The sequence below is a fragment of the Myotis lucifugus genome, unplaced genomic scaffold (genome assembly GCF_000147115.1).
Source record: "Myotis lucifugus unplaced genomic scaffold, Myoluc2.0 scaffold_101, whole genome shotgun sequence".
Lineage (NCBI taxonomy): Eukaryota > Metazoa > Chordata > Mammalia > Chiroptera > Vespertilionidae > Myotis > Myotis lucifugus.
The window spans coordinates 604,158-628,352 of NW_005871149.1; the positions used below are offsets into that span (position 1 = coordinate 604,158).

Below are 24,195 nucleotides of genomic sequence, written 5' to 3' on the forward strand. Positions count from 1 at the left end.
ACAAAATCTCATTCTGCCAAACTTTAGGAAATTAAATATGGCAGGACATAAAAACTGACAATTTGAGAAATACTACAAGTAATATTTTCAGAATGCCTTTATAGAGTTGAATTACTTAATGGACAACAGGTATGTTTTTATAGACTCAATATAAATGAATTACTTAGAGATAGGTGGGCAATGTTTTAGAGATGTTTAAGATATTATAGCCCAGCCGGTGTTGCTCAGTGGTTGAGTGTAAACCTGTGAGCTAGGAGATCACAGTTGATTCTCGGTCAGGGCAGGTGCCGGGGTTGCAGGCTTGATCTCCAGTTGGGGGGGCATGCGGGAGGCAGTCGATCCATGATTCTCTCATCATTGATGTTTCTGTCTCTCTCTCCCTCTCCCTTCCTCTCTGAATTCAACAAAAATATATTTTTTAAAAATTATAAAACTGTTAACATATTCTTTTCTTATGTTAATAGGATTATCCAAAATAAAGTTGCAGCCATCTTCAACAAGGTTCAATGATTTAAAAAATTTTATAAAGAAATTTCCAAGTTAAAGATGAAAGAAAAATACTGGAATTATTTGGATTCTAACTGACAGGATAAAGAACACAGAATTTCCTAGTTACACGTAATGGAACCGCAGTAAAATTCATCACTTTGGTATGCACCCAACTGGGAACATGGATGTTGGTTTTTCTCGTTCTGCTGTTCAGACACTGTCAAGAAGCCACTGCAAAAACATCAAACAAAAAATTTCTCAGTGGGAAGGACGGACTAATGGTATATCTAATCCAGATAAGTGGCACCAGAAGGACTTTGGAACGAAATATAGTAACTATCATCAGGAGATTCTTCTTAAGAAGAATCGTGTTGCTGAGGGAAAGAGCAAAAAGTTGGATGCAACCAACTCTCAAAACATTGGTCTAGATGTTAATGAAGATGCCAAAAGCCGGGATCAAAGTGAGGATGAAAGTGAGAAACGTGAATGCAACGATACTCACTTCTTTAAAAGTGAATCAGAATCCAACTGGGTATGTTCTCGGGTCAAACAAATTGAAAGCTGGAAAGAAGTTGCTTTGGATCCAGAGACTTCATTACCTCCAGGAAATTTCTATACCTCACAGATACTGTGGAAGAAAATCCAGGCACTTCCCCCAGATAAAGTCCTCAATTTGGCTCTAGAACATTGTGTCTCTTCAGAAAAGGAACTGAATTTCAGAGTTCTGGAGAGTTCCTATGGAGTAACCAAGAGCTTGGAAAATATCTATTCTGAACCGGAAGGACAAGAATGTGGACCTTCTATAAATCCTTTGCCAAAACCTCGTAGGACATTCAGATATTTGTCTGAATCTGGTGTTATGCCATGTAAAGAAAGAAACTGTGACAGAAAACACTGTGAAAATAATTCTTGTGCAGAGTCTTATTTGGCCTCTTCTCAGGAACCTGAACCAAAGAAATATGGGGGGAAAATCAGAGGGAGATCTAAAAGGTATGTTTTTATTCAATAGGTAATGATTTGTAAATATTTTCCTTACTGGACCCTGGAGTTCCTTTTTTCTTTTCAAACAGTTTCCATTCCCCTAATTTGATTGTACAGATGTTGATTAACCCGAGGGGAAAGTACGTACACGAGGAAATAGTAGAAGCATGCCCAATAACTAACACAATCTACTGACATAGGAGCATCAGAAAAACTTCCATTTTCTGTCTTCAAGCATGTGTAGGGAAGCAGGTACAGTCTTCTACTTCATTTAGAGCATGCTGGCCCTAGTCTCCCTTTTTATTAGAGAATGAATTTAAAAAAGGTACCCAATGAAGAACATGAATAGAAATCGGCTAAAAGCCTCCAATTTTCTCATTGTGCATATAGGGTATTAGCCTAGTTTACTCTTAGATATCTGATAAAACACCTTTACAATTTTGCACATAAGTCTTTTACTTACCGATTTTTGTCTGTCATACCAATTTAAAGAAGACTAGAGTTTTAAAAGATAGAACTTGAACATATATCTCCTTTCTTAAGGAAATCCTTTGAATTTGAAGACATTCAGCACTTCCGAAATCGGAACACACAGAAGATGCATGAAGAACTTGGAAGAAATTCTGGCTCAGCACTTTATTACACACAGTCTGAGGACAATATCTATGAGGATATCATATGTAGGTGTCCACAAACTTTGCAATTCAATTGAATGAGTATGTATTTCTTGGAGCCCTTAACTATAGGATGGTGTTTTCTTTTACAATCAAGCATATCTTGCTCTAGATTTTTCTTTTTAATATGGAAACCTTTGTTGTATAAATTCTTTTATTCTTTAATGGAATATACAGCTAGTGTAGTGGACTGCTCAGTGCAGAAGTAGATGTTTCTAGTACCGTATTTTGAGAATATTTTTTAGCTTGCTTGGACACCTGAGTAGTTTATAAGCTTAAAGTGCCATTAATTTTGAGACCTCCCTCCCTCCAGCAACGGGGAATAGAAAGCTGAACATACTTTTTAAAAATATGTCTTTTCCTAGCTGTGGTCACTTTGTTTTCATTTAGTTACATTCCTCTAAACTTATTTTTTTGTTGTTTTTCAAGATCCCACCAAAGAAAATCCATATGAAGCTATTCCATTGCAGTCTTTTCCCATGTGGAGATCCCCTTCAGCATGGAAGCTTCCACCCCCCAAAAGTGCCTTCAAAACACCCAAGGTATAACCAGAGAATTAGCATAAGAAAACATTACATCTTGTTACCTAGAAAAAGGTTGAAATGGTTTAACTAGGGCCAAAACTGAGAGGCATTAAAATATGGGGTTGTTTTGTAATGGTGGGTTTTTTTATTCTTTGTTTTGGGGGTAGCATACAGATTTTTTTTTTCTTTGGTTGGAGGGGTTGTTTGTTTGTTGTTTAGCACTTTAAAAAAATTGAATGTAAGCACCTTTAGACAGGCCATGAACTTTGCAGTTCCCTATAGTTAGTTACCACAGCTCCCTATTAGTCACAGGAAGTCTGGTCCCTGAAAACCTTCACCACTCCTGGAAGCAAAGGCTGCCTTGAGTCAGTGAGGACTCTGAGCCATGGTTTTCTGGGAATTGGATTACAATGTAGTAGAACAACTTTGGATTAGAAGCTTGATGAAAAAGAAATTACGGTATCCTCATGTAAGATGATTTTAAAGAAAAGATAAATATTTTTCTGGGGTAGCTTTGAATTTTAGAACACAGACATTAACTAGATGATCTTACCCTTACCACACTACATCTTCTCCTGTTTTAGCTTCCTCCCAAACCTCCATTCCTTCACCGGAAGACCATGGAACTGAAGAACTCGCAAGCTTATTTAAGGTCAAAGTTCACAAAGGATACCACTTTGCCTGTCACTTTAACTGAATGGAAGCTCTTCCGAGCTGGAGAAGTTGCAAGCAGGAAAAGAAAAAATGTTCCAAGGGTAAGGATTTTCTTTCTTTGACTCTTATTTCAGCATTTATTGTAAGAAAATGAGAATAAATAAACTTTAGATGGATATAAATAATGGGTTAGAACTGACCCACTGGAATTACAGTGGCTCTCAACCTTCCTAATGCCGCGACCCTTTAATACAGTTCCTCATGTTGTGGTGACCCCCAACCATAAAATTATTTTCGTTGCTACTTCATAACTGTAATTTTGCTACTGTTATGAATTGTAATGTAAATATCTGATATGCAGGATGGTCTTAGGCGACCCCTGTGAAAGGGTCGTTCAACTGCCAAAGGGGTCGCGACCCACAGGTTGAGAACCGCTGCTTTAGATGGAGGGCTTCACTTCAGCTACCTTAGTTCTCATTGCAGTCAACTGCTTGGGTCAGGGAAGCACTAGAATATCATATATAAGAACATTTTATTAAGCTGTCTTCGGTCTTCTCACTCACTTACATTATTGCCAAAGTGAATTCAGTTTTGTGTGCAAGTTTAGATTTTCAGTAATTACAAAGTATAGGCCATTAAATTTGGGACAAATATTTCCATTCAGAGGAAGAAAAAAAGAAATTTGTCTATTACTTGGGAATAGAAATTTTCAGCAATTATATTAAATAAACTACTTCTTTCTCAAGGAGAAAAGTCAATAAGTCTGTAGTCATCTCAACCAGAGCCAATGGAACCAAAATGAAGAAATTGGGATTATTTGTAGACAAATATATATATTTTAGGAGAGACACTTAATAAATTACATGAAAATATTTTCAAACTCTTTATGATACTTTGTTCTTCTGTAATTCAGAATGTCTTCAGGATTACTGTTAAGAAATGAAAAAAATCCAGTCATTTAAATAGTACTCCTTTCCTTAATCCCATTCGTTTAGCACAGTTTTTGTACCTGATTTTAACACTAAACAGAAGTCACAGCTGTTTCTTGGTTTAGTAACTGATTGGCTCCTTGGGAAATACTCTGTTCCATAATTACTTTAATTCTTCTGATCTATTTCCTGCCCCTCCCACTTTAATATGTGAAAAGTTAAAGACACAGTTTCTAAAATGCACTAAACATATCTCTCTCAGTGAAAAAAAAATCCTTAGCTGTTTATTCTCCTATGAATGATGAGGAAGAGTTAAAAACCAGAGGTTTAAAGAATTAACCAGGCCTTCAGCAGCCTTTCTCCCCTTCGATAGACCACGCTGGCACAACGAAGCCGCTTCCCACATGGCCCAGAAATAACTCATCGTGTGTTCCCAGGGGCCAGAACACAAACACAATAGAGACTTCATTTAAGATGTGGTTTTTGGGACGGCATGAACAAATACTTAGGAATTATGGATTGTAGAGTCTAATGAGACCCGAGGAGATTTGAGTGCTTTAGACTTCATGCCTCTATTTTCTGTACTGTGGATCTCCTGACTGCTTGAAGTATGTTCTCTTTCTGATTATAGGTGATAGGATCCAACTTTTCCTTTTCTAATATTTCCCAAAGGTTTTGGAGGGGTTTTTGTTTGTTTGTTTGTTTTTTAGAATTATGGGGTGGGAGGAGGAGGATGAGGAACTCTTGATTATCAGGCAGGAACAGACTGTTAGCATTTCTACCTGTGTTCCTCCTTGAATTACATGCTTTTCGGATGTTCCATTCGCAATACAAATTTTGGTTTTGGAGTATCTTTCGGAACAATATTCCACACGAAAGCCGTTTTCATTTATTTCCCCTTTGATGACTGGAGCTATCCCTGGAAGAGAAACTGGTTTCATAGTTTGAAAATCACTGATCTAGTCCATATGGCTCTTCCCCACCCTTCCTTTCTTACCCTCCTGTGGAAGCCTGGTTTGCTAGAGTAGATTCCCTAATGTTTGTGTCACATGTGTACAACAATGTGGTTCCCATCATTTCTTAGGAAGGCTGTTCCACAGTATTTCCTACAATTAGAAGATAAAAGTAGGCTCTTCTTCCTAGCTCATAACCAAATTTAACTTTTATTACTTTACCTCATCTTTCTAGGACAGATTGTTCCCTTTCCTTTATAATAATTGAGTATACTTTGGAGTATACTTTTCAAATGCACATTAATATTTATAGTAGTTATGCTCATATTGACCAATGTCACCCAGGTAAGTTTAATTTAAAAAATGTATGCTAGTTTTGTTCATTTGCAACCAAAAATATGTGTTTGCTCTCATATATCATTCCATAGCCCCTAACAGTACCTTTTTACATTGGATTCTTTTATTTGTTTTTCATAATGCTAATATTTAAGGACATTGGTAATTTTTCACTTGCATGGAAGCCACAAAAAAATCTTTAAAAGAACAAACTCATCCAAAAATGTGGGGATAATCTGCATATTGGAAGCACATGTTTCTCACATGTTATTTTTTACTCTGGACTCATTCACTGCCTATGGATTGCCAACATCACTGGAGAAACAAGGACAAAAGAGAAAACAAGAGTGTTTTTCTCCAACTTTGTTGGTTATTTTATATAATGTTCCTAACAATTGTAATTCTGAGCATTAAATATGTTAAATCAGAATTAATAGTTAAGAAAAAGCTTGGAATTTTAAGTAAAAGATACGTGAAAAAAACTAATCACTTCTTCCTTTTTTAAAGTGGCTGTTGATCAGCTTTAATTCTTTCCTTTTTAAAAAAATATATTTTTATTGATTTCAAAGAGGAAAAGAGAGAGAAACATCAATGATGAGAAAGAATCATTGATTGGCTGCCTCCTGCATGCCCCCTACTGGGGATCAAGCCCACAACCTGGGCATGTGCCCTGACCCAGAATCAAACTGAGACCTCCTGGTTCATAGGTTGACACTCAATCACTGAGCCACACTGGCCAGGCTCTCTTCTTTTAAGCCCAGTCTGTGTATATGTCTTTCTCTGTCTCTGTCTTTCATATACTCCTCCCAGCAGCAAAGAAATCATTCTGATGAATAATGTTTATTAAATGGAGCATAGTTATTGTACTCGAGCATATTTGAGAGTCTCCTAATTTTATGATGTTTCGAAAATAAATTGTAATATTAGTGCTTCTAGTAGTAAAGAGATAGAGTATTCCCTTTGACAAAAACTTTCTATGTATGATTTATCCTCTCATTATTAAAAATTCCTGGGAGCAAAAATAACTGAGCCCCACCCTGCCTTCCAAGTGAGTAAGTATTCCACTTCCTACTCTGGGCAGGCAAAAACTTGAGTCTGATAGTAAATGCTTGGTCACCCTATTAGGTGCAGTATCTAGATTTCCTGCATGTCGTGACACGGAATGACAAGGAATCTCTCCAAGAGCCTGTGCTGGGTTCTTCTGGAAAGGATTCCCCTTCTTTTACCCACGTAACATGGACTTTGTTTAGAGCAACGTACTATCTTAGTAAAGATCATTTTAGCCCTGGCTGGTTTGGCTCAGTGGATAGAGCGTTGTCCTGCAGACTGAAGGGTCCTGGGTTCGATTCTGGTCAAGGGCACATGACCGGGTTGCGGGCTCGATCCCCAATGTGGGGCATGCAGGAGGCAGCCAATCAATGACTCTCTTTCATCATCGATGTTTCTATCTCTCTCCCTCTCCCTTCCTCTCTGAAATCAATAAAAAAATATATCTTTTAAAAGATCATCTTAGATTCAAAATTGAGAAATGTAAGTTTCATTTAGAAAATGGACCTTTTTCTCAATGTGAATCTCAAATTGATACTAGGCTGCAAACTTGTTGGTGTTGGTTTTAACTTGTACTTTTCTGGTCTTTTTCAGTTTGTATTGAGAATAGATGACATATTTGAATCAAAGAGAGGGAAAAAGAGAGTAAAGTTACATCCGTACACTGGAAAAGACATACCTCCTTCTAAAGGTAAGAATTGTTCCAGCTGTCCATAGCTATCAGCATATGAGGAGAGAATCATTATATAACTTAATGGTTGATGTGAATTATAATTTTTGGTTTACTTTCCTATCTATCCCACTTAAATATAAAACTTATTTAGGATAAGGGACTATTTCTTATTCTTCCTCAAGCTCCTCTTATTTAGTTCTTTATCAAGTAATAAGTAAATAAATAGATAATTAAATAAATAAAAAATATATACATATAAACCAATGAGATTAATTTTCATAGGTAAATTTCATCATTCTTTTGTAGTCCTACTTTCATTTATAGTCATTTATCAGTATAGACTCTTTCAGTGGAGAAATGAAAATATTACTAGGTATATATTTACTGAAAGTATGTGGTACTCAACTTGTAGTCAGTCATCTTATAAGTTCCATAGTTTTATCCTTCAGATGCCTAGATAAAACTTACATTGTTCTAATTAAGAAGCTTTCAACATCCAGAGTAAATTATTAGAATTTTCTTTAAAACTTATGCAAGGTTCTTTAACTTGCCCTAACCAGTTTGGCTCAGTGGATAGAGCGTCGGCTTACGGACTAAAAGGTCCCAGGTTCGATTCCGGTCAAGGGCATGTACCTTGGTTGCAGGCACATCCCCAGTAGGAGGTGTGTAGGAGGCAGCTGATCAATGTTTCTCTCTCATCAATGTTTCTAACTCTCTATCTCTCTCCCTTCCTCTCTGTAAAAAATCAATAAAATATATTTTAAAAAACATTTTTAACTTGGTTATCTGGCAAAGAATATGCAGGATTTAGTAGTTTTTGTCTGTGAGATTCATAAGTGAAAAACAACAACCAAATCATACCAGAAGAGTATATTTTATAGTTTTGCAGACTTCCAAAGACAAAAATTTTTAAATTTCCTTTAAATCTATTCTACCTTCTAACAATTACTATCTGAAAGTGAAATTCTTTGTGTTACAATTCAAGACTCTTTCTTCTTACTCTGCAATGATTAAAATCAACTGGTCACCATGTCAGTTTTTATATTCTCAAAAGCAATTAGTAAAAGACGTTTCAGTCTTCTACAGAAGAAATACTTATGATTATTATTAATAATAGCTAACATCACTGGATGAAGCAATAGTTTCTTTACGTACTTACCTCGTGTGTAACATATGACCACATTAGGAGATAGGGACTATCCTAATTGTACAGACTAAGAAACAGAGGAGGAAATGTCGTTTTAAGTCAAGGAACACGGAACCACAAGGTCTTACCCTTTTCCGTCACCAACAGTTACTCTCAGTTTTTCTCACCAACTTTGATTTTTAGCAGTTTCACTGTCTCCTCTCCATGTTTCCTTATCTTCACTAAGGATATGGCCAAAGGCTTTTAATTTGTATAACCCAGAACTAGATACAGAAGATGAAAACTGATGCCAGATATTATGCTGGATCCTTTCAAATATATTATCATTCGTTTTCTAAACAGCCCTCTCACTGTTGTTGACAAGGACTAAATTATAAGTTGCAAATTATGTACAATATCAGGACACTGGGACCAGGACAAATTCTAAAGAACATTATCATTTCCCCAGATGAACAGCGTTCTATTGATAACTATACTCTCCAGATATGGCACCCTCAGTAGGTTAATACTGATCTCTTATTCAAATGCTTTATGCCTTATGGATTAGGAACATTTTAGTAAATTCGGCTGTGAAACAGTTTTTTGAAGAGACAAATTCTTTTTTCACTGCATCATTACTGAAAAGGAAAAAAATTCAGCAGCCTGAATTGCCAACTTCTAGCACACACACACAAAACGCAGTCCTTAAGTTGTAACCCTTTCCTACAAGACTGTTTTTCATTTGTGTGCCTCAAAGACAACATGCATTTATATGGGTCTTGTTTTTTTATTTTTATTTTTATTTTTTTTATTCTTTTTTAAAAAAAATATTATAATAAGTATTACAAAGGGTATTACATATGTGTCCTTCCCCCACCCCCCGCCCTTGACAATCCCTGCCCTCCCTTACCCCCCAGTGTCTTATGTCCATTAGTTATGCTTATATGTATGCATACAAGTCCTTCAGTTGATCTCTTACTCCCCTCCCTTCTGCCCCCCAACCCTCTCTGGCCTTCCCACTGCAGTTTGACAATCAGTTTGAGGCAGCTCTGCCTCTGTATCTATTATTGTTCAAAAGTTTGTAATGGTCTTTATTATCCATGAGACAACATGCATTTACCCAGTCTCCATGACTAACTTCTCCAGCAGGCCAGGGGGCTTTCTCTCAGGCCTGAGGATCTCCTGGTTCTATGGTCACTGTTCTCAGATTTTTGTTTTCCTTCTTATGCTTTTGTCTGCTTATCAACAATGTCTAGTAGAACCAAATAATTATATTTACCTACTGTGTCAGTACATGCTAAGCTGTACTGAATCTATTTCAACCTAAACATTTAGAATGATTTAGTGCCATTCTTCAGTTCTGTCATTACAGTTTTCTGTGTTAAAGTCACATGTAAAAAGAAACAACCTAGTACTTTTTTGATCCCTATAGATTCTGCGTAGATTTTCTTGGTGGCTTATATACCCCTTAACCTTAACCTTCATTTAGTGTCCCAGAGTGCAAGTCACAAAACCATAGATGTGAATGTATTATAAGGTCTTTTTCAGTTATATTACCTCTCCTCCCTTTTCCCTTTCTTTTCTTTTTTTCCTTAAACTTCCTAGGCTCCACGAAGGTGCCTGCAGCTAAGGACTCAGGAGCTGACAGCAGTTGTTCCTTCGTACCGAACAGTGTTTTATAGCTCCAGTATACTTTTTGTCATGGTGGTTAATTTGAAGTTACAAACATATGTGGTACCCAATATTTAAATAGCTAATTTTTTTGTAACATCTCTTATGTCCCTGGGCCTTGTTTTTCCTGATATATTTAAAGTTTTCCCCTTTCTTTACACTTTATTTTTGCCCTAACTTTTCAGATTTAATCTAGACATTTTTTGTTCACTTGTAAAACACTCTCTTGTGAAAGTATAGCCCTTATTCTCAAGAAACTTAAAATTTGTTTGGGAAAAATAAGAGCAGCTTAAAGCAGAATTCCGAATAGAAGAGTTCAGTTTGGCCTAGAGTTCGCTTAGAGGTGTCGAAAAGAGAGATTGTTACTTCATAAACTTATTTGGTAACCCCCCTTGCCCCAACATTTTCCATGATTTTAAATTCATAGTTTGTTCTGTGTTGAGATTTTTGTTTAGTCAGGTTGGTGTTCAACCTTGGATACTTTATTCGAGAATTTAAAGATAAGGATATGGATGTAGAAATAGACTCCAAACTAGACTTCTTAAGGCTAGTCTGAACTGCTGTTAATTTCTAGGATCAGGAAGGGAGGGAGTGGGAAGAAGATGGAATAGAGTCTCCTCTCGGCTTTTCATTTTCTTGTGACTGTCCTGCCCTGATGTAACTAAATGGTTGGAGACAGGCTCATTTTTCCTGACGCCAAACCTCCAGGTCTGTGGAGGTTTCATATTGTTTTCATCCTCGTGTACTTCCTACCGTTGGACAATGCAAATGGAAACTACTTCTCTCTTTTCAGGTGAAACCAGTGGGAACGAAAGTGATGCCGAGTATCTGCCAAAGAGTGAGTGAGTCAATGGGCTGCTCCCTTTCTCGTGATGATCACGGTATAGGTGGGGTGGCACCTGCCTGTGTGATTAAGCATGTTTTCCCACAAGAAGTGTCATATTGTAGGAGATTTCATTATAAGAGCTTCTTGAGATTTGGCGAACTAAGCAGCACACTGTCAGATGTCTGACAGCATTAAACATCTCCCGGAGTGGAGTGAGGCAAACCCTCATGGTTCTAAGATGGAATGTTCTTAGGGGAGTGGCAGAGCTGCGTGTCCAGACAAATGTGTAGACATTTCCCAGCAGCCAAAATAGGGTATGTGTGAATCATCCGCTGAGACAAATACTTGTCACTCAATATCAGATTTTTCATAGTCGCTCAAGTGTAATTAAGTGACTTTGATATCTCTGACACTGAGACAGAAAACATTGATCTCTCTCTTCTTCATAGGCATTTATATTCCAAATTATTGTGCCATTTATTTTTTGTTAGACTATAGAATATGCCATGCAGTTTTGCTATATTTGTTCTTATGCTTCATGGTGCTCGATACCCTTCATTTAATGGATTCTCACCGGAAGTTTTTCAGTTCCTGTTTAACTGATTGGCAAACAAGGCATGGAGAAAGTAGGAGACATGAATAATCAAAGCTGCGTGCAGGACAGTTCCAAGTCTGATACGCTGATCTTATGATTAACAATCAGGTGCTCCCTCCACTGGCCTGAATTGGTTCAGGTGTTTGATTCTGCAGCCTGAAGGTGAAACTTAAGTCAGCATCAGGTTCAGCCTGGATGTGCACAGATGACTAATTTAGTGCTGTTGATACTGAGAAATAGGACCTAAAATTTTCTTGACTTGAAGTGAACCCTTTGGGATAAGTAAAATTTTTCCTAGATAAAAAAAAGTACTAGATAATTCTGGGAAGTCACTCCTAGATGTATTTTTGATCCATAGTGTAACTCTTTTGGGGGCATAATGCATCATATATTTTTTTAAAAATCAAAATGATTAGTCAGAGGATGAGTCTTTCCATCGTTGGCGCAGAATGACACATAAGCAAGTCTCTGAGCCACTTGGACTATTTCCTCTGCAAGTACTACCTTTTCCCTGGGGGCACGATCTCAAATTGTTCAGAATTAAAGATAAATGAGAATAAAGGATAAATGCTAGCCAGTGTTGAGTGGTATTGCTTGCACTGTTTAAGTGGTATGTTTTTATTCTTTTGAGAAATAGTCTGCGAATGGTTATCTTCTACTTCAATTATTTTCTCTTGCATTTAGCATCATTTATTGATATTTGTTTATTTCAGAGATGAAGTGAGAGAAAGAGAGATATAGAAACATCAATGATGACAGAGAATTATTGATCGGCTGCCTCCTGCGTGCCCCACACTGGGCATTGAGCCCACAACCCTGGCATGTGCCCTGACTGGAAATTAAACCTCGACCTCCTGGTTCATAGGTCGACTCAACTGAGCCATGCTGGCTGGGCTAGCATCATTTATTGATAAAAGCACATGTCCATTATTAGAACTATGTGCCAAGGAGAGAAGGGAAAAGGACAGTTTCTTTCACGTGAGAATAGTTTTTGTTTTAATTTTATCAAACTTCATGTATTTACCCTCTGTAGGACTCAGTTCTTTTATCATATCATCCTCCTCCCTCCTCCCCAATGATTTCATGGTCCCAATAGTGACATCTTTTGTCAGGCCAGTGCTTTTGCCTGACATGTTCCGTGTGTCCTGGTGTTAGGCCATGAAAGATGGGATAACATAGAGTATGTGTTGGGACATAAGAGTATCAGTTGGGACACGGAGCATCAGTCCCAACACAGGGCCTCCAAGTGCTTGTGAGAATCTGCACTTGACCCTCAAGCCTGTCATAGCCCTAACAGGTATGTCTGTGTGACAGACGTTGGTTAGTAAACATTCGTTCAGCAGCAGCTGAGTGAAGATTAGTCCTGATTGGGTTGCGACCTCTGGGTGCTAGAGGGAAGCTGGCTTCCAAGGAAAACAAGGCTCCGTGCTGTCGTTGCAGATCGCCACAAGCGCTTAGCACAACTGCAGCAGCCTTCCAAGAGGAACCCCCACTACCAGACCTTAGAGCGCGACCTCATTGAATTACAGGAGCAGCAGCTGTTTGAACTCTTTGTGGTAGTGTCTCTGCAGAAGAAACCATCAGAAATAAGCTACAGTCCCCAGGTCATTCAGCAGTTCCCTGGCAAGGTAGGTGCAAACAGGCAGGGGGCATTCAGGAATGTTCCTGTGTCTCTGCATGTATTTATTTCTTCTCTCGTTTATTGTTGTCTTGGTCAGCTTTTAGTAGTGTGCTGTACTTCCTATAGGGTCTGGTAGATGACACTGATGACATCTTTTTGTGTATGTATGTAGGTGTGTGTGTGTGTGTGTGTGTGTGTGGATAGATAGATAGATAGATAGATATTGATATCACAGAGGAAGGGAGAGGGAGAGAGAGATAGAAACATCAATGATGAGAGAATCCATGAGAAACATCAGCTGCCTCCTGCATGCCCCACAATGAGGATCGAGCCCACAACTGGGCATGTGCCCTGACCGCGAATTGAACCGTGACTTCCTGGTTCATAGGTTGACGCTCAATCACTGAGCCATGCAGGCTGAGCTCTGATGACATCTTATATCAAGCATGAGCTGCCACCTCAAGGGGGAAAAAAGCTCATTATCCAAGTTTGTTTTTTATTTTTTGCTCTGCTATTTACTAAGTGACCTCTAACAAGTTACAAAGCCTCCATTTTCTCGTCCTTATTGAGAGGAATAATAAATGTGGCAGAACAGGGTAGCAGTTTAGAGCATGAATTCTAAACCAGCTATCTGCATTTGCCACTTATTAGCTCTGTGACTTTGAGCAATTACATAATTGTCCTGTGCCTCGGTTTCTTCATTTATAAAATGGGGGAAATCATAATAATGGCCATTCCACTGAGCTGTGGTGAGGACTCAATGAGCTATATAAGGCCCTTTGAACAGTGCCTAGCCCATAGTAAGCCCACTATGGTGCTAGCCGTTAGTGGGGATTTAACGACATAATGTATGCAAAGCGCCATTCCTGGCACATGTAAGCGCTTGGTAAATGGTAGCTGTTATTTTTTTTTATTGGTAGCTATTATTAACAATATTATTTAGTTGCCTTTTTCAAAACATGATTCATTCATTTCATCAAATATTTCTTAAATACCAACTGTTTGCCAATATTAGGTGCTAGGAATACAAATGAAAAAAATCTTCTTGGTCCCTGCCCTTACAGGGCTTAGAACACAGACCCCAGATGTGGCTCTGAGCTTCGTGGCAGCAAATACAAAGAGAGGAACATAATCATTGCATCAGGGCTTGCAAACCGTGGCCTCTGAGCAAATTGAGCCTACAGGTTTTCTTTTTATTTGTGGTGTTTTTGTAAAAATAATAACAATAAATTATTTGTTGCCAATGTTTAAAAGTCAAATTTCACATAAAAACCTGTGCTTCTGCTTTTTCCTGAGAAACTGGAAAGCCTACCCGCACTCAGCCTACATTCCTGAGCGGCAGAAATTGGCTGAAACTGAGTAAGCCATGGCTGACTTCATGGGCACGTGACCAGCACAGTCACATGAGGCCCCTCCCTCAGAAGAGCCCTGTGCTGGGGATTGAATGCTCTGTAGTCCCCACTGCAATTCTTAATAACGTTGTCTTTGAATTTGTGTTTTGGAAGTGAGATCCGATGGGACAAGGAGGCAAGAGGCTAGGTCTTAAATGCTTGGTTCATGCATGGTCTCACCTCTTGCCACCTCCCCAGGATGGTTCTCTACTTGTCCTCTCCCCTGCCCCCTGGTTTCCTGGGCCCTGTCTGACTTCCTCCCTTCTGCCCCTACTCAGTGACTACTGCCCCCTCTGTCCCTGGCAGGGACTTGGGCATAGGCATGGAGAGGGTCAGGACCAGGCAAGCATTGCCCCACAGAATCTCTAGGCAACGCATAGCGAGACCTTCCCTGTCTGGGCTGGCAGAGCCACGCATGTTCAGTGGTGCCTTGGTGGGGCAAGAACTTCCACCACCCTCAATCCAAGGACCAAGCACACCTCCCTGTGGAGGCTGCAACCCATGGGGGTTGCCTCGCTGCTGTGGGTTGGAGCAGTGGCCCGAGAGATGGGGAGAAGCCTGGCTTAGCTTCCTCACCTCTAGTTGGGACACAGTTTCAGTTCTGCATCTGGAAACCCATCAGCTGGTGGGTCACTTGTGCACCAGATTGCGGGCCAGGACCTCTGGGTGCCAGTGAGGGTTGTGAGGGTCTGCATTTGACACCAGGATCCTTGTGACTGAGGGAGCATGACATTAAATAGCAAATAAAAACCCCATCACAGGGTGAAAGACCACAGGAGAAAATGTTTTATATTTTATTTTATGTTTCATGTTTACTGCTTTTTGAACAAGGGGCCCACAGTTCACCTTGCACTGTGCTCTGCAGATTAAGTAGCTGGCCCTGGTGAGGAGTGATCCCTGTAAATAGGGACGTTTGCTCACTCCCAGCTTCCTCCTTGGAGCACTTCTCTCATTTACGTCATCTGCTCAGCCCTGTTAGGACTTTTGGTTTCTAACCTTGAGTTACACGTTTCACTAAAAAAGCTAGTGAAGAACAACTGTACTGGAATCTAAGAGATGTTTCCTGTATGGATTCTCATTTTTTAAAAATTCTCAGCAACATCCCAACTATAAATAAATCAATAAGTTTAGTTTTTAATAAAATTTCTCAGTGTAGCCTGAGAGCACGGGGTCATGGCCCTGCTTAGTAACATGGGACCATTAGAGTCTAAAATAATGTAATCTAGATGGTCTTGAGGAATCAAATTTTCCATAAAGAGGAACTTCACACACCCCCGCCACCATTTTTGATGTCTTATATTTGCAGAGAGAAATCTTGAGGTTGAACCTGTTTTCAACACAGCCTGAATTAATCGGCTCAGAACCAGATAAGGATCCGGTTGACTCTGGCAGTGACTCAGGGGTGTCTCTGAGCGATTTGTTAGCATCTTTGTGCACTAGGCACCATAAGTTAGGGATGGAAAGAGCTGACCAAGCCCCTCTCGGTCCTATTGCAGGAAACCTTGAATGAAAATGATTGTGAGTCATTTAACAATATGCTTTCCATTTCTTAAGAACTTAATATTCAAGTGACCCAGAATGGATGCATGTTTTGCTTTAGAAATGAAAGGATAGAGCATTTGTATTAGTTACATGAAGGCAATATGGTAATTAGACTTATTATCTGCTTGTTTTTATACTAAATTTTCAATGTCTTTTGGTTTAACTAAACTTAGACTGTCCTTTAAGTATAATACCAGACTTGCACAAAAGGGTCTTCCATGCTGAAATTTTACAGGAAGCTGCAAACCAGTAATTAGGTAGCAAAGATTACATGCTAAGGGAAATGATTATATATGGAGTGGATTCTAAAAATTCCTTTTCTGAAAAACATTCATCTGCTTTTTCAAAACATCTTTGATTATTGATCAGAGAGTATCTAGATCTGACTAGGTTTTTGCTATCAGTATATTATAGAATAGATTTTTATTTATTTGATATTCCATGTCCAGTTATAGGATCTCCACAATACCATTTCTGTGTAAAAATAGAATTTTTTAATTCTCAGTAACTTTGTTCTCAATGCATCTTCAGTGGTTACCAGTCTATTAGTCACCTGCATTGTTATCTTTTTCAGGGTGATAATGGCTTTAAGCAATCCAAAGACACTGAAGAGAGGCTCAAAGTTATCCCCAAATTTTGTTTTCCTGATTCGAAGGACTGGGCTCCAACCTCAGAACTCAAGAGGTAAATAGGCTACTTTATCTGGTTTCTATTTGTTGGAACCACAAACATAGAATCAAACAGAGTGCTTGAGAAGTGGGAGAGCCAGCAGGGAAGCAGTGTGGACTGTGGCAGGTCAAGGAGGCAGCGGGGGGAAAGGAAGAAACAGAATTAGAACATTTCCTCTCTGGGACTCAGGAAAAAAACCCCATGGAATAATGTCAGTGTCAAAGGGAAAACAAGTGTGAGAGTCTCTCCACTTTGCCAGTCCTGCAGAGAAAAAAGTTCCACTTTACATACAACCAGAAATGCCACCAAGTGGATAGAAAAGGAAAAGGCAACCTTAGGGACTCAGAAAAGGGTCAAACAGAGCAATGCATCTGTTTCTCCTTCGAGTTGATAGAAGAAGCCACAGTCCAGATTGTATGTGCCACTGTGGGAGGCTCCCATGTAGAATATTGAGAGGGGAGATATAAAGAACTTCTTCCCAGTATCTAGAGAAAAATACCATATTTAATTAATAAACCATTGTGCGTGCATCCTGCTTATAAATCGGTAACTGCTTTGTTCAAAACTGTAATTATTGATCATGTCGTTTTGACTGGAAGGGTGGTTATGTGAACCATGTCACATGCCGCTGACCTGCTGGAAGACAGCCTCAGCTGTTGCCTAAGGAGCCCTGCCCTTCCACCTCCAATTGCCTCCAGACTAAGCTGCTGTAACCAGTTTAGCCTGATTGCCACTCTCATCTCTGCGCCATCAATCCTGAGGCTTTTGTGCTGGCAGTTACACTTACAACCACACAGGCCACTTCTTCCTTATTGCCCTGGCTGCTCCATGGTCGGTTCCCTGCCCCCATCCCACCCCCGCCCAAACAAGTTATGTATGTTTATCCTAGAACTAGAGGCCCTATGCACAAAATTCATGCACTGGTAGGGTCCCTAGCAGCTGCCAGCGGCCAGGGGCTCCCTCCCTTCCCCTGGTTGGTCCCGCCCCCTGGTTGAACTCCCAAACAATTGTCGAGGGGACAATTTGCATACTATGCTTTTATTATATAGGATATTTGGAAAATACAGCAAAGTAAATAAAAAGCAGAAATTAGAAGTCACTGGCATTCTGGTTACTCAGAGATAATCACTCTCTAACTAAAGTCTTCTTTTCATAAATTATCTCTGCATATATTTTCTCTCTGTTTCTAATGAGGAATTGGTGATTTTCCTATGAACAGTATCCTTAATTTTTATATATTAAGGATACTATCCTTTGCCTATCACTATTTCATATGGCCTCTCAGAACTAAATAGAAGACTTTTGAAGGGAAAAATAGCTTATCACAATCATTTATGGCTTTTCGATATGTTTGACTAAATTGGACATTCAACAAAAGGAAAATAGGCTTGATGAATAACTAGACTGGATAAATAGAAAGTAGCCCTGACCGGTTTGGCTCAGTGGATAGAGCATTGGCCTGTGAACTGAAAGGTCCCAGGTTCGATTCTGGTCAAGGGCATGTACCTTGGTTGTGGGCACATCCCCAGTAAGGGGTGTTCAGAAGGCAGCTGATCGATGTTTCTCTCTCATCAATGTTTCTAACTCTCTATCTCTCTCCCTTCCTCTCTGTAAAAAATCAATAAAATATATTTTTAAAAAAAGAAAGAAAGTAAAAGGAGGCAATAGCATCAACAATTCGTCCTCTACCTGTTCTCTCACTCCAGTGCAAGACTGGACATTCCCAAGGCCTGGACTTTCTCCCTCGGGAGCAATATGACTTGCTGTAAATATAATATTAATCCCTCCTCTTACAGTCACTGCTGTTAGACTAATTGTCAATTGTTTGTTCTATGAGGAATGTCAAACAATTGTTTGGATCTCAAACTAGTTCCTGTTTTTGTTTTTTGTTTTTAGTGAGACGTTCTCCTTTGTCTTAACTGGTGAAGATGGGAGCCGGTGGTTTGGTTACTGTAAGAAGCTTTTGGTAAGTTGCAGACTTGTGCTACAGGCAGGGTTGGTCAAGGAGCAATAGAGAGTCACACTAGGAACTTCAGAAACGCTATCTCCCGATGAGTTTGAGGGTTACTCAATGATCTGTGAGTTGCCCTTGCCGGTTTGGCTCAGTGGATAGAGCGTTGTTGACCTGCGGACTGAAGGGTCCCGGGTTCAATTCCAATCAAAGGCACATGCCCGGGTTGCAGGCTCAATCCCCAGTTAGGGGTGCGCAGGAGGCAGCCAATCAATGATTCTCTTTTTCTCCATCTCTCTCTCTCCCTCTCTCTTCCTCTCTGAAATCAATAAAAACATTTTTTTTAAATGATATGAGTGTTAAAGAAGCTATGTTAGTTTTCAACAATAAGAGCAAGATTGGGGTTAGCCACAGAGTACTTTAGAATAAAAGGGTGTGGATTTATTTTATTTGTTGGTTTGTAATAGAGAAAGAAACCACTGACACAGTGCCTGCATCAGTCTGGATATATTTGAGGAATGGAGCACAATGAGCCAATCCAGGGCTCCGAGTTACTTTCTTCTTGCTTAAATGCCCCCACTAAACCTGGAATAATTATGCTATCGTATTTTACCATTTTCCCATCTTTCAGTGTTCATTGAGGATGAGAACCTTGATTTCTACTCTGTATGAAAGAGTATTAAGAGAGTGTTAATAGTCCAAATTAGTAAAAAACTTACGCTGCTTAACTTTTGCTTTGTGTGTTTTCTTTTAGCCTGAAGGCAAAGGAAAGCGACTCCCCGAGGTTTACTGCATGGTCAGTCGCCTAGGCTGCTTCAACCTTTTTTCAAAGGTGAGTGGAGAATACAGTGGAAAGCGGTGTTCTCTCTGAGCTCTGAGTAAGTTTGGTTTCCGATGACGTAGAGTTCCCATTAGTACAGTGGTTCTCAACCTTCTGGCCCTTTAAATACAGTTCCTCATGTTGTGAACCAACCATAAAATTATTTTCGTTGCTACTTCATAACTGTAATGTTACTACTCTTATGAATTGTAATGTAAATATCTGATATGCAGGATGGTCTTAGGCAACCCCTGTGAAAGGGTCGTTCGACCGCCAAAGGGGTCATGACCCACAGGTTGAGAACCGCTGCATTAGTAAGTTAGAGCCACAGGTTTGAAGGCTTTAATCTCTAATCCAGATGCTCTTGCCCTGCCCCTTATCTTGGTCTGCTAAACCTCCCAGCTTAAAGGAGAACATAGCCTGAAGCTAACTTGTCTCATTTTTTTCCCTGGACCCCCAACTGCAGGAAATAGAAAGGGGCTCATCTTCTAAAAATAAGTTGATTTATTTTAATAACTTTTCTTGGGGATACAAAGATACCCCCAAGAGGTATAATGCCTTTAATGAAGGCAGATAATGCTGAAGCTTATTTTTTTTAATCTGTTGGTGTTATTTTTAAATGTGGGGGCCAAGTTTGTCAGTTCGTTAATAGGATTCATTATGTCTTTTGACTGAATTCCTAATAAAAGAGCATATTGTGTGTGTGTAGATTTTGGACGAAGTAGAGAAGAGAAGAGAAATGTCTCCAGCTCTGGTTTATCCCTTCATGCGAAGTGTCATGGAAGCTCCTTTCCCCGCCCCTGGACGCACCATCACAGTGAAGAGCTACCTCCCTGGGGCTGGAGATGGGGTGAGTTTGCTCATTTTGAAAAGGTTTGATAGCTGCCAAAAAGCAGGCCTGACAGTAGGAGGCAGTTTCCAGAAGCCTCGGGGCATAGTTTTCCCTTCTCTGTAAACAATATAGAATGTTTTAGTCTCACAAAGCACCAGAGAAATATCCAGTTGAGCTGCTTCGCAATGACAATTTCAGGCATTACAATAAATTGTGATAAATGAAGATTATAATACTACTAGAGGCCTAGCGCACGAAATCGCTCGAGACCCAGACCCACTGTGCCGGTGGGACCCCAGACCCGCCCCGCCCCACGCGAGCCCAGCCAGCCAGCCTTGCGTGAGCCCCGAGAGCCCTGCCAGCCCCGTTCGAGCCCTGCCTCGCTGTGCGAGCCGCGAGTCTCAGCCCGTGAGGTGCTCCATGCACCTCCTGGTGACCATAACAGCATCACAAACCACAGGCCTTTTATTATATAGACTAGAGGCCCAGTGCACAAAAATTTGTGCCCTCTCACAGTCTGGAACCCCTTGGGAGATAACCAACTGCTGGCTTAGGCCCGCTCCCCAGGTGGCAGATGGCAGGCCCCATCCCTTGGTGCCTGCCCTGCCTCCCCGGGTCGCGCACACGGCAGGACCGATCTGGGGGTTGGGGCGCCGCCCCGGGTTGGTTTGCACATGGGACGCCCCGGGCGGGTCCCACACGGGACGCCTGGCGGGCCGGCAGATTGCTGCTGCCCCACCCGGCTGCCCCGGGTCAGGTCGCACATGGGACACCCGGGTGGGCCGACCAATCGCTGCTGCACCACCTAGCCACCCCGGGTCGGGTTGCACACGGGATGCCCGGATGGAGGCCGGGCAGGTTGGCCGATCACAGCTGCACCGCCCGGCCGCCCCGGGTTGGGTCACACACAGACGCCCGCTACCCCGCGTCGCAGATAGCAGGGCAGGCGGGATGGCGCTGTCCCACCCCACCGCCCCGGGTTGCAAATAGCAGGCCCAGATGGCGGCAGGTCAGGCGGGATGGTGCTGTCCTGCCCTGCCTGCAGTATGCAAATTAGCCGCCATCTTTGTTGGTGGCTAATTTGCATATTGCGCTGATTAGCCCATGGGAGGCGTAGCGAAGGTACGGTCAATTACCATGTTTGTCTATTATTTATTATATAGATTGTCAGTGAGGTAAAGGATTCTACCAGAAATTTACAAAATTACAAAGGTGTTCAGTCTTGGGATTAGACTAGGCAGCTTTACAAACTCTTTGTAGCAGGCCCTTTTCTTGAATTTGACCTGTAAAAGAATGACAGGATCCATTAGTCCTGTCATTAGCATTGCATCAGCTCCCCTGATTCAGATTCTTGCATTGCAGTCAGTTGAACTCTGCCGACCACTGGATTCCCGGCTGGAACATGTGGACTTTGAATGTCTCTTTAAGTGCCTGAGCGTGTGTCATCTCATTCGGGTCTGTGCGTCTCTCCTTTTGGAGCGAAGGGTAATCTTTGTGGCCAACAGCCTAAGGTGAGAAATAAGTAAATTATGTTACTTTCTACTGGTGTTTTATGGATTTTGACCATTTTAAAATTTGGGCATATTAAAAAAAATTGTATGATTTTAATCAGTTACATAATGCCTTGGTGACATAGATAATTCTAAATGGTAAATAATCCAAAACCTATTTGCACTAAGCTATACCGGTGACTTTTGGGTGTTGCAGTTAATTTACCTTTCTAAATGTGTTTTTGCTTAAGCAGTTAAAAATTGGTATTGCTTTTCTATGTACACACCAATTTTTAGCAATATAAATTGGAAGTTCCAGACTTTCAGTAAATTAAGTTAAAATTTTAAAGAAAATGTTAAAAATGGGTAATCACAGAATTGTTCATTTATGCTCACTGGCATCAGTTAGTAATTCTAACATAACATCTGCAGTGCCCTCCATGTGATGTTCTGTATGTGATGCCATTTGCTTTCTCCTCTTGCCAGCACCCTGTCAAAATGTGGCCATGCTGTGGTTGCCACACTGTATCCATTTACCTGGCAGCATACCTACATCCCAGTCCTGCCAGCATCTATGATCGACATCGTGTGCTCACCTACTCCGTTCCTTATTGGAATCCTGTCTTGCTCCTTACCACAGCTCCAGGACCTGCCCATTGAAGAGGTGAGAGGGGAGTAGTGCCTATGGAAAGACTGGCGCACTGACAGCGAAAACAAATGATCTTTAAAGAGTGATGGAGTTGTTAATTAATATTAATACATAATTATTCTTAATGCATTATGCTATCATATTTTTTATCTTTTTACTGCAATGAGAAAAATCCTACAGTATACCTGAATCTATGGTACACATATATCTTATTTACAATAGTGAACTATGAACTCATTGTGTTATTTCGAAGGTTGGATCTTTTTTTAATTATTGATTTCAGAGAGGAAGGGAGAGGGGGAGAGAGAGAGAAACATCAATGATGAGCTGCCTCTTGCACACCCCACACTGGGGATTGAGCCCGCAACCCGGGCATGTGCCCTTGACTGGAATCGAACCCAGGACCCTTCAGCCTGCAGGCCTACGCTCTATCCACTGAGCCAGACTGGCTAGGGCAAGTCTTTTTTTTTTAAGTCAAACATAAAAACTACTCTGAGTTAACTTAAAAATTATTTCAACTATAGCACACATGTAGATGAGTGCCCAAAACAAAATGTACAGCTCAGTGAATTATCACAATGTTGCTTATGTAACTAACACTAAATAGAGTGGGAACATTGCAGCAATGGAAACACTGCCAGCCTCCCCTCTCTCTTCCCAGAGGTCCCCTCATGCCTCCTTCTAGTCACTGTTCCCTTCCCCACCCCCCACAGAAAGTAACCACTGTCTTGACTTGTTTTACTTCAGAGTTTTACATCTAGGCATGTACCCCTAAGTAATATAGTTCAGTTTTGCCTGGTTTTAAGTTTGATATAAATGGACCTGCCCATTGAATATATATATTTTGAATGGCTTCTTTTGATAGCATTATGTCTGTAAGATTCATCCATGTTGATGAATTTAACAGTAATTTGATCATTCTCATTGTGTGTAGTATTCCTTTGTGTGAATGTGCCAGTTTTCTTGTCCATCCTACCATTGTTGGATATTTGAGTTGTTTCCAATTTGGGGTTATTATGAATAATGCTGCTGTAAATATTTTTGTATATGACCCTGGGTATATATATGTGCATGCATTTCTATGGGTATATACTTGGAAGTGGAGTTGCCGGGTTATAGGGTAAGCATATCTTTAACTTTAGTAAATAAAGTCCATACTGTTTTCCAAAATAGTTGTGGCAAGCTAAACTCCCTCCAGTAGTGTATAAGAGTTCCTATTGCTCCACTTCCTTACCAGTAATACTTGTCATCATCAGTTTGTGTAATTTAGCCTCTCAGGTGGGTGTGTAGTGGTATACTCATTGTGGTTTAATTTGCATTCCTTGATTACTGTTGAGGGTGAGCATCTTTCTATTTATTGGCCATTTGAAATCATTTTGTATAAAATTCATTGTCTATCTTCCCTACTGGATTGTTCATCCTCACTGATTTTTAAGAGGCCATTTTATATTTTAGATACCAGCCCTTTATGGCTTGCCTTTTCATTCTCCAAAACAGCATTTTTTAATGCACAGAAGTTCTTAATTTTAATGTGGTTAGAATTGTCAATCTTTTCCTTTATGGTAGGAGTTTTTTTGTATGTGTGAGCTACTTAAATTTTTGCTTATATTAACTTTATGGAGATATCCTTCTACTTATATCTTGGAAGCTTTGGAAGCTTTATTCTTGTGCTTTTAATATATATATGTTTATTGATTTCACCCCTTACCGCAAGAGAGAAACATCGATGCATGAGAGAGAATCATGACTGGC

The 24,195-nt window shown here is 40.2% G+C and overlaps 1 protein-coding gene across 8 annotated transcripts in view; it reads left to right on the forward strand.

Moving 5' to 3' along the window:
- The window catches only part of DENND2C (DENN domain containing 2C), a 49,888-nt gene that overhangs the window by 16,727 nt on the left and 8,966 nt on the right, over window positions 1–24,195 (forward strand). For 5 of the 8 annotated variants that reach the window (XM_006092488.3, XM_014458948.2, XM_023757030.1 and 2 more), the window contains 13 exons: window positions 465–1,479; window positions 2,014–2,150; window positions 2,574–2,686; window positions 3,253–3,423; window positions 7,182–7,278; window positions 10,851–10,895; window positions 12,919–13,106; window positions 16,607–16,716; window positions 18,598–18,667; window positions 19,407–19,484; window positions 20,182–20,322; window positions 21,667–21,815; window positions 22,281–22,458. In XM_006092488.3, the coding sequence (XP_006092550.1) occupies window positions 653–1,479; window positions 2,014–2,150; window positions 2,574–2,686; window positions 3,253–3,423; window positions 7,182–7,278; window positions 10,851–10,895; window positions 12,919–13,106; window positions 16,607–16,716; window positions 18,598–18,667; window positions 19,407–19,484; window positions 20,182–20,322; window positions 21,667–21,815; window positions 22,281–22,458 (2,304 nt within the window). In that variant the 5' untranslated portion in view covers window positions 465–652. Of the gene's footprint in view, window positions 1–464; window positions 1,480–2,013; window positions 2,151–2,573; window positions 2,687–3,252; window positions 3,424–7,181; window positions 7,279–10,850; window positions 10,900–12,918; window positions 13,107–16,606; window positions 16,717–18,407; window positions 18,467–18,597; window positions 18,668–19,406; window positions 19,485–20,181; window positions 20,323–21,666; window positions 21,816–22,280; window positions 22,459–24,195 lie in introns of all 8 variants that reach the window. The other 3 variants (XM_023757028.1, XM_023757029.1, XM_014458949.2) reach the window with 3 other exon arrangements.